This window comes from Nuphar pumila, chromosome 12, assembly GCF_984573655.1.
Source record: "Nuphar pumila chromosome 12, dmNupPumi1.hap1.1, whole genome shotgun sequence".
Lineage (NCBI taxonomy): Eukaryota > Viridiplantae > Streptophyta > Magnoliopsida > Nymphaeales > Nymphaeaceae > Nuphar > Nuphar pumila.
The window spans coordinates 35,302,963-35,316,253 of NC_143260.1; the positions used below are offsets into that span (position 1 = coordinate 35,302,963).

The 13,291-nt window shown below is 37.8% G+C and overlaps 1 protein-coding gene across 1 annotated transcript in view; it reads left to right on the forward strand.

Annotated features, from left to right (window-relative positions):
• LOC149820665 (lon protease homolog, mitochondrial-like) overlaps nt 1-13,291 on the forward strand; it is a 57,582-nt gene that overhangs the window by 28,497 nt on the left and 15,794 nt on the right. Inside the window, exons 9-12 of the mRNA XM_089983445.1 lie at nt 104-190; nt 509-548; nt 648-819; nt 11,153-11,277. Of these exons, the coding sequence (XP_089839571.1) occupies nt 104-190; nt 509-548; nt 648-819; nt 11,153-11,277 (424 nt within the window). The remainder of the gene's footprint in view (nt 1-103; nt 191-508; nt 549-647; nt 820-11,152; nt 11,278-13,291) is intronic.

Below are 13,291 nucleotides of genomic sequence, written 5' to 3' on the forward strand. Positions count from 1 at the left end.
GTGGAAGTTTTGTTCATTCTTTTTTAACATGCTTGCTAGGGGCATGTTAAAGCTATACTTGTTCATATTCTGCATTGGACTAAGTCTATATCTACACTGCTAGGAATCAATAGCCAAGGCAATTGAGGAAAAAGTAAGTGGTGAACAGCGCCGTTATCTTCTTAATGAGCAACTCAAGGCAATAAAGAAGGTTAGTTATGATTATATAGTCAATTCCTGGAGTTTTTCTGTTAAAAATTTGTTTTCTCATTGATGGATCTTTTTATTTATCTCGATGTTTATCATTTTACTATTAACAAAAAAAGAAACTTTTCTTGGATAGAGATGTTGTTGCATCTAGCAACTTTAACACTCTATTGTTATTTCCCTCATGAGTTCGTAGATGATTATCATTGTCAAATACTTCAAAGCAAAATGGTGTTGCAATTGTTGCCAATGGTCACTGTATGTTAGCTTTCTTGCTTCATGAGTAGTCTACAGGAATATAACTTCATCTTTCTTGATCCAGGAGCTTGGTTTGGAGACAGATGACAAGACTGCACTTTCAGGTTAGTTTTAGTGAACCTTCCTCTTCAAGGAGATACCTTCTCTGACAACCTTTTAATTCAATATGCTATATTCACTCTTCTTGTTATGGCTTCTTGTAGCAAAATTTAGGGAAAGAATTGAGCCAAAGAAGGATAAATGCCCACCTAATGTTCTGCAAGTTATTGAAGAAGAACTCACAAAGTTGCAACTTTTAGAAGCTAGTTCAAGCGAGTTTAGTGTAACCCGTAATTATCTTGATTGGCTTACTGTATTGCCATGGGGAAACTATAGGTTAGTTGGTTGACTGCTCCTCTATTTTTTTCCCTCAAGGTATCTGTGTCATACAATGACACTCTGGACTGTTCCTGCAAATGCACAAGATTTTCCATCATTTGTTGTCTATGCATAGTCTGGTGGATAACTAGAGATTTATTATATTTTATCTTGCTGTCTACTGATATATAACTGTAGGTGCATATGCATGCTTTTTATGTATTCGAGGAGCCATGGAGTTTCTACTTCTAATAATTTTCATTTTCATATATCTGTAATACATTGTGGTTTACATACAATCTGTGCAACTGTTTAGTTTTTATATTTAGGATCATTTCACCAGGTGCATACATACTGCAATTTATGTAATATGTACTTGCATCTCAAACTTTGACACATCTGAAGTTCCTTTTTTGTGGCTTGGGTTTGTTTCCTAGCCTATATAAGATAGTGATGGGATATATCTTCTCCATGCATGTAAATGGGATATACCATCATTTTCTTTTTCTTCTTTCAGATATCTAGATTTGTATACCTCACTCTCTCTCATGCATACACACAGATAAACATGCGCAATATACTCACTTACCTTCATCTATACTTCTTGTGTCCTGTGTTTCTTCAGGATATTTAATCTTTTACCTGTTTCCTTAGAGCTTACCCACTTCTTCATGTGCATATTCTGAGTAAAAAAGAAAGCTGATTTTTGGGGTTTTGTTGGTTTTTATGGGTGTGGTGTGTATGTGTGCTCTAAATAGTAAGGTGAATATGTGTGTGTGTGTGTGTGTGTGTGTGTGAGAGAGAGAGAGAGAGAGAGAGAGAGAGAGAGAGAGAGAGAGAGAGAGAGAGAGAGAGAGAGAGAGAGAGAGCATGCTGAAACCCAAGAGAAGAAAAAAAAAAGACATTGCATGATAAAAACTCATGCACCCATGCTTCGCCCATTCTGCCTGCAATAAAAAGTAACGTTATAAATACAATGAAAAGCCTTTTACACTAAAGGCAATGGTACCATTTCAGAACAACTCTAAAATGATTGGTATGTTAGCCACCAGAAGTTATTCATGCAATTGACCATGAATATGTCTGTTGGACTCTGTCGATGCAACACATATTAGTTTGACACTTTGACTCAGTGTTGTGAAAAGCGTCGAGGCGTAGCGAGGCGCTCCACCAAAATCTGAGGCGAGGTGTAAGCCTCGAGGCGTAAAGCGTAAGCCTCAAAGTTTTTCTTTTTAAACTTAAAAAAACTATAACAAATATCTAAAATTATAAATAAATAAAAAATTCTTTATTGATGAAGCAACAACCAACAAGAAATAAAAAATCTCAAATAAATACTGAAAAAATATGAGATTAACATGTAAAAACAACATTAATGCAACAACTTGATCTATGTAAGTATCTAAGAAATAAAACATGAGCATTCATTAAATGAAAAATTAACATTAACAACGAAATGCATATTAGCATTAACAATATCATGTCATAATTAGAAAATGCATTTTAGCATTAACAACCAAATGTTAATATATATATATATAGGGTTGTGACTGCGTGTAATTGCATGACTTGATTTTGCCACTAAAAGGGTTTAATGTCACATTCTAGAAGAGATTATTGCTCCTACGAAATTGAATACATTGAACAAGTTGACACAGTGATATTAATTTTCTGTGAAACGAAGCAACTAATCTCAATGACTTCATTAACATGGTTGCTTTGAGTGTCTATTAGACTGCAAATTGGTGAACCTGCTACTAAGGGTGTCAATGGATTGGGTATGACCCGATCCTGACACGTATTGGATCTTATAGTGCCAGGCTATGTCACATGGGTGCGGGTGCGGGTGCGGGGGTGCGGCAGGGGCAAAAATGTAAAAAAAAAAAAAAATATATATATATATATATATATATATATATATATATATATATATATATATATATATATATAAAGGGGGTCAGCAGCTCTGTCAGCTGTCAGCTGCTGCGGCTGACAGCAGCTGCTGCAGCTGACAGCAGCTGCTGTCAGCAGACTGCTGCAGCTGTTCTGACAGCTGCTGCTGTCAGCAGACTGCTGCAGCTGTTCTGACAGCTGCTGCTGCTGTCAGCAGCTGAAAGACAGCTGCTGTCAGCAGACTGCTGCAGCTGTTCTGACAGCTGCTGCTGCTGTCAGCAGCTGAAAGACAGCTGCTTGCTGCAGCTGTTCTGACAGCTGCTGCTGCTGTCAGCAGCTGACAGACAGCAGCTGTCAGCATTACTTTTTTTTAAAAAGATTTCGCAGCCCATTTGGGCAATTTTTTTTTTAAAAAATAAATCCAAAACAAGAATGGACCAAAATGATCCTGGGTGCGGTCAACGCACCCAGGATAGGGTTGACCGCACCCGGTGCCGCACCCGCACACGCACACGCACCCGCGTCGAGTCGCGTCGACGCGGTTGTGGCACCCTGCTAGCCGAATCCCTGTGACATAGGTGCCAGGGTTTGGTTGCAAAGAAGGGATTCTGATTAATTATTCAGGTTGGACCCATGAGGTTCGATTATTATATGGGTTGGGTATGGTTTATAAAATTTTATACCAAACCAGGTCTGACCGGAGTTTCGGTTAAGATTCTCAAATTTTCAATATAAAATAATTAAAAATATTATTTTGCCAGGTATGGACTAGGTCTAATTTATGTAATTTTTATCGGATTTGGGTATAGTTTTTCTTATAAAAATCCAGTTAAACCCGAATCATGATCTGATACCTACATTACTTAGTCGGATTCAGGTTTGGACCCACTCATTTTAACATTGGTCTAACTGATGAGTTGTGGAGCCTTATTCAGAGTTTTTGCCCTTGCAGTAAGGGGGGGGGGGGGGGGGGTCCGGGGGCTCCCCCCGGCGCGGGTGGGGGTGGGGGGGGGGGGGAGGGGTCTTAGGGGGGCGGCGCCCCCCAGAAGAAATTTTTTTTGGGGCTTATGTTTGAGACCTGGTGTCTTATGGTTCAGACCCGATTTGTTTAGGTTTAGGGTTGTTGCCCTTGCCTTGTATAAATTCTTTCTTTTCTTCCTCTCTTGTATCTGCCCTTGCCTTGTAGTAAATGCCCTTTTTACTAGCAGCTTAGATAAAACTGCGTAAAAAAAACCCTAATTTGTGGTCAAATGAGGGCTTTGACACTCATTTGACTAAAAAATTCAAGGCGTGTACGCCTCGGCTTAAGGCACACCTCAAGGCGTATGAGACGCATGCCTCAAGGCGTATGAGACGCACGCCTTAGGGCTGTTGCGCTTTGTACATGTGCCTCAAGGCATAAAGCCCCTCGCCTTGAGGCGAGGCGCGCTTTTTGCGCCTTGAGGCACGTTTTTAATAACACTGGTTTGACTATAATGTGACAATGGGGAAACCTCGGTAATGTCTTTCATCAAGCTTAAAAAAGGTAAACTCCCTGCAATGGCAATCAATATGCTATTTCCACCTGGAAACACAAAATCCTACTAGCTCAACTTGGGGGTGGTGTTAACAAAGATTTTGTGATAAAAGAAATAGGACTTATCTTGATTCACAAAACTCTTTCCAAAATCTTTCAAAAGCCGTGAGATGCTCATTTCAGGCCTCGGTCGTCCTCCACGAGAAGGTAAAGCAGGGGCAGGTTTTCGATCTGTGAAGTGTGAAGCTCACCGTTGAGAAAATCCGGATTCAAGATCTCCACCCCTTGTGAAACGAGATATGCAAGCAAGATCAAGCACATATAAGTATTTACAAAACAAATTAAATATAGAAACTAAAACAAATGAATAAACAAACAAATTGATATAAAAAACACATTTTTTGGACTTTAGGGTCCGTTTGTCCTTTATGCTCCGGCTGATTTTTCTCTGTTAACATCACCTCTGCGTAGGGTATAGCAGTTGAGGGATCGAAAGTGGTCCAGATTGAGGGCATGGTTAGGGCTCGTTCTCTCTAGGGCTAGCACTCAAATAGAAAATTTTCCAATGTTTTAGGCTCTAGGGGTCAATCCTTATTTATAGGAATCATGGACGGGATACAAATCAAGGTTTTTTCGGATTCGAATCCAACCCAAATGGATCTGTGCCTATCCCAAAGGGGGATAAAGCTTTTCCATGAAGAGTCCTGCTTGAAAACTTGCAGGAAGAGTTTTGATCTGATTGGGACACGCCTCTTTGAGGCTTATCCATTCATTCGACCGGATGGATGACAAAACGGATTGCCATCCCGCAAATGGACGGCAAACTGCTTTGCCGTCTTACAGCCGGACGGCAAAATACTATGTCATCCCATGGAACGGACGGCAAACTGGTTTGCTGTCCTCAAGCAGGACGGTCCCATGGAACAAACAACAACCCAAGGGAGGACGGCAACTGTTTGCATTGTGAAAAATTGGGTGTCTACAGGTGGACATCTGACATGGTTGCCCAGCCCAGTCTGCCCCTCTAAAATATGGGCCAAGCTGGGCTTTTGGCCGTATTTTAAAGCCAGTTGCCCACTAGCTAGGCTTTCAACCTGAGCCAGTAAGTACAGGTACTTGTGTGGAAATATCGTGTTTCATAACTGGGGGTTTAACAAGCAATGAAAATGTCTGGGGCACTTAGAATGCTTCAACATGTACCGAAGGCCGGGACAAAAGTTTTTTATTCTGCCAATTATATGTTGCTACCTGCAAAACCTTTGAGCATCAGGTTCCTGCATTGACAGGAGATCTACATAGTATTCCTTGGTCAGTTTGAAGCAGATCTGCATGGCACTCCATGGTCAGTCTAAAAAGGTACTGGATGGAAAGTAGTGGAGTTGTCATTTATCACTCACTAGAAAGTAGAAATACATGGGAGGCCTTTGTTAAAATATGTGTATTATCGTCATTTGTAATCTCGTATATATTTATATTCATATATATATAGATACATATACATATATATATATATGTATATGTATATCTATATCTATATATATATGAATATAAATATATATTCTTTATTCACCCAAAAGGGTATTTCTGTAAATTCCTGTTTTGCGCATATTCCACTTTGGAATATTGCTTGTAATTTTCCATTTTTATTTTTTATTTTTTCTTCTTTTTTCCCTTTTTAATTTTCGGCTTTTGTGCCACATAGGGAGGCTCCCCAAAGAGTCGTTGGGGAGCCTCCAACGGTCACATATGTGACCGTTGGGGGCTCCCAACGACTCTCTTGGGAGCCCCCTTTGTGGCTCCTTTTCTTGCTTATAAATAGGGGCTCTCCCCTTTGTATTTTCTTACTTTTTGAGGGAGCTTATGCTCCATTGTAATGGGGTTTTTACCCCTTGTCCATTGTTTCTTCAATGATATGCAACTTATGACTTTATGTCATATTTTTCCCTTTTTATGGGTTTTATGGGTTAGCACATTATGTGCTTGTGTTGTTTCCCTTTAATGGGTATATTTGCACTTCACGTGCATATGTATGGGTTCATTATTGAACCCAATGTATTTGAACTCACTTTCTAACATGGTATCAGAGCCAGGTTGAGATCGAGTTGCTCTTTGGTGCATCGGGAAGCGTGGTATTCAAGAATTTGTTAAAGAAAAATGGTGAAGTATTCATTTCTCTCTATTGTCTTTCTTATAGTTATTCGGTATGCATTCTATTTCTTTGAGTATTGTATGAAGAATGTAATATGTTCTTTTCTTTATGTGTGCTTTTTGTCATTATGTCTTTTTTGAGTTTCTTGCTACTCCATTGAATCATTTTCGTATGCTTTTCTTTGAAAAACTTTAAATGATAACTTGTTTGGCGAAAAATTAGATATATGATTGCTCAAAACTTGCTTTAATGGGTCGGTAAAAATTTATGACCGTTGGAACTTTGAATTTACATTTTAAACCTAACCTTGTTTATGAAAATACCTTTATATGAATGTTTAGTCTTTAAAGAAAGGTATGTTAAGATTAAAATGCTTGTGAAAAATGTTTGGCATATATGAAAAATTCCATATTATGTGTCCGTTTTATATGAGCAACATTTAATTAAGAAAGTTTTTTTTTAATACCGGTTGAATTAAGTTTTAAAATGGTCTTATGGAATATGGTGATTTTCTTTCCATCTTTACACTCTTAAGGATGTTTTCAACATTTAGAGAGTTCTCTCTCTTTTCAATAAGAGACATTTATATTTTTATGTTGTGATTGTCTCTTGTGGGTTTTGGTGTTTGCCCTTTTGTTTGTTCATTAGTGAATGTTGTAAGTGCTTAATGCACTCTTTTGCTTTTCCGCATATTTCATTACAAAAGTTATGGTCTTCACTAATGTTTATTGTGTACTTATTTCATTAGGAGTAGGTAATAATCTATTAAGTCATGTTTTTTTGATAAAACTTAAGAATGTTAAATTTTTCCTCAATAAATGTTTACTTTTTATTTAAGCCATAGTACAATCTTATTTATCATAAGGTTTTGTTAATGAATCTATTTTGTTGAGATTTCTTCCACTTTAATGGAGTTTTCTCCTTCTTTGGGAGTTGTATATGTTTTTTTGTTCAAACTCTCCTTAAGGAGCCTTTCGGTCCTTATAATCTTCTTGTGAGTATATAATCTTTTATGAAGATTTCATGATTGTTTATCATTTTTAAGTTGCAATAGTAGATTTCATAAGTTTTTCGAAATTCACCATCTTTATGAATGCCTATATTGGCCTAAGTTTGTTATTTTTGAACTTCACCAACTTCACCGTTTAATTGCACCTTATGTCTTTCATAGTTAAGGCTTGTTTGTTCCAAATCGGTTCATACACATGATGTTGCTTAATATTTCATGTTATGTTGCATAGTAAGCCTTTTTTTGGTGTACAAGACTTCTTTTGAAGATTAAGCATAATTCGTGTTTATGCAAAATTGTTTTGATGGATTATATTGGACCTTTGATTCAATTGGTTAATCGGTCCTCTTTGTAAAAACTTTTATTTGGAAAATGATTCCTTATGTGTTTATTGCCCTTTTGTGGCATTTATGTCTGTCCATCACATGTTATTTAATGCATCATTTATTTGGCCTTAGTATTGTTATATTAGAGATGTTTGTCGAGGTGAGTTATGGGCACCTCGTGTTGTATCATTTTTAGATTGTCCACCTTCCATATTATAGATGGTTGTTAAGGTGAGTTATGGGCACCTTGGGACTCTAAAATGATTTGTTATTTGATCTCTAATTATGAGTGTGACACTCATTTTTTCTCTTGTGCCATTGATATTATGGATGCTTCTATGTAAATGTGATGGACATATGGTATTTGAAACCTTAAATGTTTTAAAGTACATTTAAAATCAAGATGTTTTGGGATTATAGCCCAACCTTTTATTTGTTTATGAATCTTATGAGTGCATTTGCACATTTGTGATTCCGTATGTTGTGCTCGTTGTGCACATGTGTTCTTGTGTTTTTTCACAAGTGTTCTTGGTGTGTATGTTCACACATTTGTTCTAAAGAATATTATTTTATCAGTTGTAGTATCTTGTTGAAGATACGTTTTACTTGCATTTATTCCAAAATGTTATTATGAGTATTCTTTTTTTAAAAGGAATATTGTTTCATTCGAGGTTTATTTTCATTACAAGTTTATTGCCTCAAAAGTCTTTTCCTTTTATGCCCATTATCTAAGTGTCATCATATGTAGACAAGAATTTTATTACACCTTCGTGTGTTTTTAGCCCTTTGTTGGCTTTTGCTCTCTTGGTCTAGTAGCTGAACACACTTGACTTGAGTGTTTTTATATGTAGACAAGGCACGTTGATTCACACCATGGTGTGTGATTTTTAGCCTATGTTGGCGTTTGTATCCTTGTTCTAGTCGCTTAGATGTATGCCCATGGTTGGCTTATTTCACTCATTTCAAGTGCCGTCTTATGTAGACAAGATATGCATTGTGTTTTAGCCCATGGTTGGCTTATTACTCTTGTTCTAGTAGCTAAACATACTTGGTTTTAAGTGTATTTTTTACGTAGACAAGAGATACTTTTTAGTCCATGTTGGCATGTATTCTCTTGTTCTTGTCGTAGATGCACTTATTTCAAGTATTATTATATGTAGACATGAGGTTCTTTTACACACCTTTGTGTGTGTCTTTGGCCTTTAATGGCTTTATATTCTTGATCTAGTAGCTTATACACTTGATTTATGGGTTTTGGAGGACTAATGAGGAAGTTGTTTGTAATGGATAAACTATTGTTGAAATTTGCAAAATTTCATTCATGACTTATGTTTTTCAAGTAACTCATATTTTTTGATATGGATATCAAGTTGATTTCTTAGCATTTAATCTATATATTAAGTGCTTATGGTTTTTGCCACCCTTATATGCAAAATGTGGATTTTGTCAATTAAGTATGACTTTCATAAATGATTTTAAAACCTTGTGAACTCTTGGGTTTATTTTACCTAAAGTATGCTTGGAGACTTCGTTTCTCTTGTTTGGGACTTCATTACATGTTTGGAGCATGATCATTAATGAGTTCTTTGAGTATTAATTCATTTAATGATAAGTATATGCATATGCTCTTTATGGCCTTTTTTGAGCTCTTATTCAATAAAGCATAGGTATTTTATGCCTTTTCGTAGGCTTCTTGTGGTATCCCTTTGTGGATCATTTTGTTATTCCCCATTATGGAGTTATATTTGTCCAATGTTGGACCTTATGAATGCATTATGCATTCTTGCAATTTATTTTTGCATAATTTGCTTCCGCTCAGTTTGTTTTAACATGATGTATGATTTTGAAACTTTAAGTGTCATTTCTGCATAATTTGCATAATTTCTAACATAGGTCATCCATAATTATGCTAGTTAGAAATGGTCCATTTGAGTAAAAGTGCAAAGATATGTTTTACTTGTTTCTTTGTTGATTCTCTACAGGATCGCTAAAGATGTGGAACATTAGATGCATCATGTGTTCGATCGATGGGGAATTGGACTTAAAGACCTATCTCAAACTGTCATGAAGATGGAGTTTTTTCTTAAAGACTTTTGAAGAATTGGACTTCGTCTCAAGACTTCCCTTTGATTTTCCAAACTTTTGGGTTTTTTCCCCGCAAAGTTTGAGGGGGGATGTTAAAATATGTGTATTATCGTCATTTGTAATCTCGTATATATTTATATATATATATATATATATATATATATATATATATATATATATGAATATAAATATATATTCTTTATTCACCCAAAAGGGTATTTCTGTAAATTCCTGTTTTGCGCATATTCCACTTTGGAATATTGCTTGTAATTTTCCATTTTTATTTTTTATTTTTTCTTCTTTTTTCCCTTTTTAATTTTCGGCTTTTGTGCCACATAGGGAGGCTCCCCAAAGAGTCGTTGGGGAGCCTCCAACGGTCACATATGTGACCGTTGGGGGCTCCCAACGACTCTCTTGGGAGCCCCCTTTGTGGCTCCTTTTCTTGCTTATAAATAGGGGCTCTCCCCTTTGTATTTTCTCACTTTTTGAGGGAGCTTATGCTCCATTGTAATGGGGTTTTTACCCCTTGTCCATTGTTTCTTCAATGATATGCAACTTATGACTTTATGTCATATTTTTCCCTTTTTATGGGTTTTATGGGTTAGCACATTATGTGCTTGTGTTGTTTCCCTTTAATGGGTATATTTGCACTTCACGTGCATATGTATGGGTTCATTATTGAACCCAATGTATTCCAACTCACTTTCTAACAGCCTTATAAGTTTCAATAATCTTCAACATTCATAACTTCTTTCATGTAGCATCAGTGTTAAATCAGATATTTTTTTCCTTGTTCTATGGTTGACTAATGGTGAATGAGACATAGTATGCATCTCATTCATGTTGTGTTTTTTTCTGCTGAATGCTTGGTTCTGTCTAGGCGATTTATGTTTCTTGATTTTGATGTCATTTGACTATTGTAGGTCAGATGACTTTGCATGCAGATCGTTGTCAATTCGATTAAATTTGTGATGCTGGTGTTAATATGTTGTGCTTTCTGCAGATTGTGGTCATGTTTTTCTTTCTTTTTCTGTACTAGGTGGCTTTATCGTCCATTGGATGGTATGAGATGCCTCATTTTCATTACACATTTGCTAAAAGAAAATAAATATTTTTCTTCTTATGGTTGCATTGGTTTAAATCTTTAGGAGCTTTTTATATCATCCCTTTTTCTCTTCTTTCTCTATGAACAAGTTACGTCTTTCTGGTAATTTTGGATACATCATTACCGTAAGTTGTGAAATTTTGGTTTTTTTGGTTGCACATAATTGACCTCCATATACCTTTCAAAAAGTTTTTCTGCTTGAGTAAGCTTCTTATGATGCAGGAAATCCTTAAATTTTCATCATGAATATTATTGTCATTTTATGCAGTGATGAAAATTTTGATGTTCATCATGCTCAGAAGATATTAGATGAGGACCATTATGGATTATCTGATGTTAAGGAGAGAATATTGGAATTTATTGCTGTAGGGAAACTCAGAGGAACCTCGCAAGGTTATTATTGGATCCCATTCTGCAAATTTTCATATGCAATGACTCCATATTGTTTTTCCTATCTTAACAGAGACTTATGTTGTATACTTGTATGCACTTTGATGATTTGTTTTTTCCCTTAGTCATGGCATTTCATTATATCTTTTTTCTGTCTCCTAATTGATGCAGCGAGGTATCGGCCTTCACGTACACTTGAATGCTGGAAAGAAGAGCACGACTCCACGTCGTGCGATGTGCAGAAAAATTCCAATGAATAACCACCGAAAACGATGGTATAGGTTCTTTTTATTTCAATGAAAGTTCAATCTGAAGAGTGTGATGAATCTTAATGAAAAGGGAAAACAAATAACGACAATGCAACGGGAGCAAGAATCAAATAGCAAGGCTGCTGAAAGGGCAAACAGAAAAAAAACAAAAAAAACAAATAGAAACAAAGGCTGCGGTAATCTCCAATTATCTCTCTCTGTGTCCTCACGCAACCCTAAAACAGGGTATTAATAGGGCGTGACTGGATCTGGGCCTCGGGTCCAGTCCTTGGACCCAAGGCAACTCGTCGCTGCTGATGGATCGGGGCGCTGTGAATGTGCGGTGTTGCCTCCATCCTTGGCTCGCCTTGAGTAAGTGTGCAGGGGCACCACGTCCTTGCATCGGGGCACCAGGCTCGTGATCGGATCCATTATCTGGGTCCGATCGTCTATCCCATTGGTGCTGAGATCCTTGGACACGCCCAGGTCACTCGGTGTAGAACGGACCCGGTCCTGCTCTACATCATTCTCCCCTGGTTGGGAAGAAGTTGGCTCTGACGACTCATTGTCACCACAGTAAGCATGCAAATCAGACACATTGAAGATAGGTGAAATGTTTCAATCGTCGGGCAGTTCAAGGAGGTAGGCATTCAGACTCAATCGCCGGAGGATCTTGAATGTGTCATATTTCTTAGGACTCAATTTACCATAGGTACCCACTGGGAAACACTCAGGATGCAGGTAAACCCATACTAACTGACAAACTTGAAATTGGACATCTCGACAACCCTTGTCTACGAAAGCTTTGTAAGCTTCGTAACTCTTAACAAGTTTGGCTCAGACTTGTCTATGTATATCACGCATGTATTCAATGGCATCAAACGCGTCTGGGTCTGGGTTTGGGAGACTGAACACAGGTGCTAGATCTACTACATGGGTGGGTGATCGACCATAAACCACTTGAAAAGGAGACTTGCCCGTGGACCGGTTGATGGAACTGTTATATGCGAACTCGGCTTGCGGCAAGACTAGGTCCCATGTTTTGACATTCTCCCTAACTAGACTCCTTAGCAAGTTCCCTAGGGTGCGGTTCACGATTTCGGTTTGGCCATCGGTTTGTGGGTGGTATGCACTGCTGAACTGGAGCTTGGTTTTCAATAAGGCCCATAACGATTTTCAAAAATGACTCATAAAGCGCGTGTTACGATCTGAGGTGATCGTGTGGGGCAATCCATGAAAGGTGGCCACGTCCTTGAAGTAGTACGAGGCTACTAACGAGGCGTATATGGTTTGCTTACACGGGACAAAGATAGTCATCTTGGAAAATCGGTCAACCACAACTAGGATGGAATCAAAACGATGCAAAGTTTTGAGAAGACCCACAATAAAATCCATGGAAACATGTTCCCAAGGCCGCTCAGGGATGGGCAATGGAGTATACAAACCACTATTCTGACGTTGACCCTTGGACACTTGACACACTCGACAACTTTTGACAAACTTGACAACATCTTTGCACATTTTGGGCCAAAAGTATCGTTCATCTAACAGTGCGAACGTCTTATCATGCCCAAAATGCCCAGCTAGTCCTCCTTCATGTAACTCAGAAATCAATTGGAGTCTAAGAGAGAATGCAGGTACACATAACTTGTTACCTCGAAAGAGGTAACCGCTGTGTATACTAAATCGTGGGTCAGCTGTGATATCAGGGGAGAGGCACCCTTCCCAGACTTGCTGAAAATCAGGGTCCGTCGGGTACAACTCTTTGC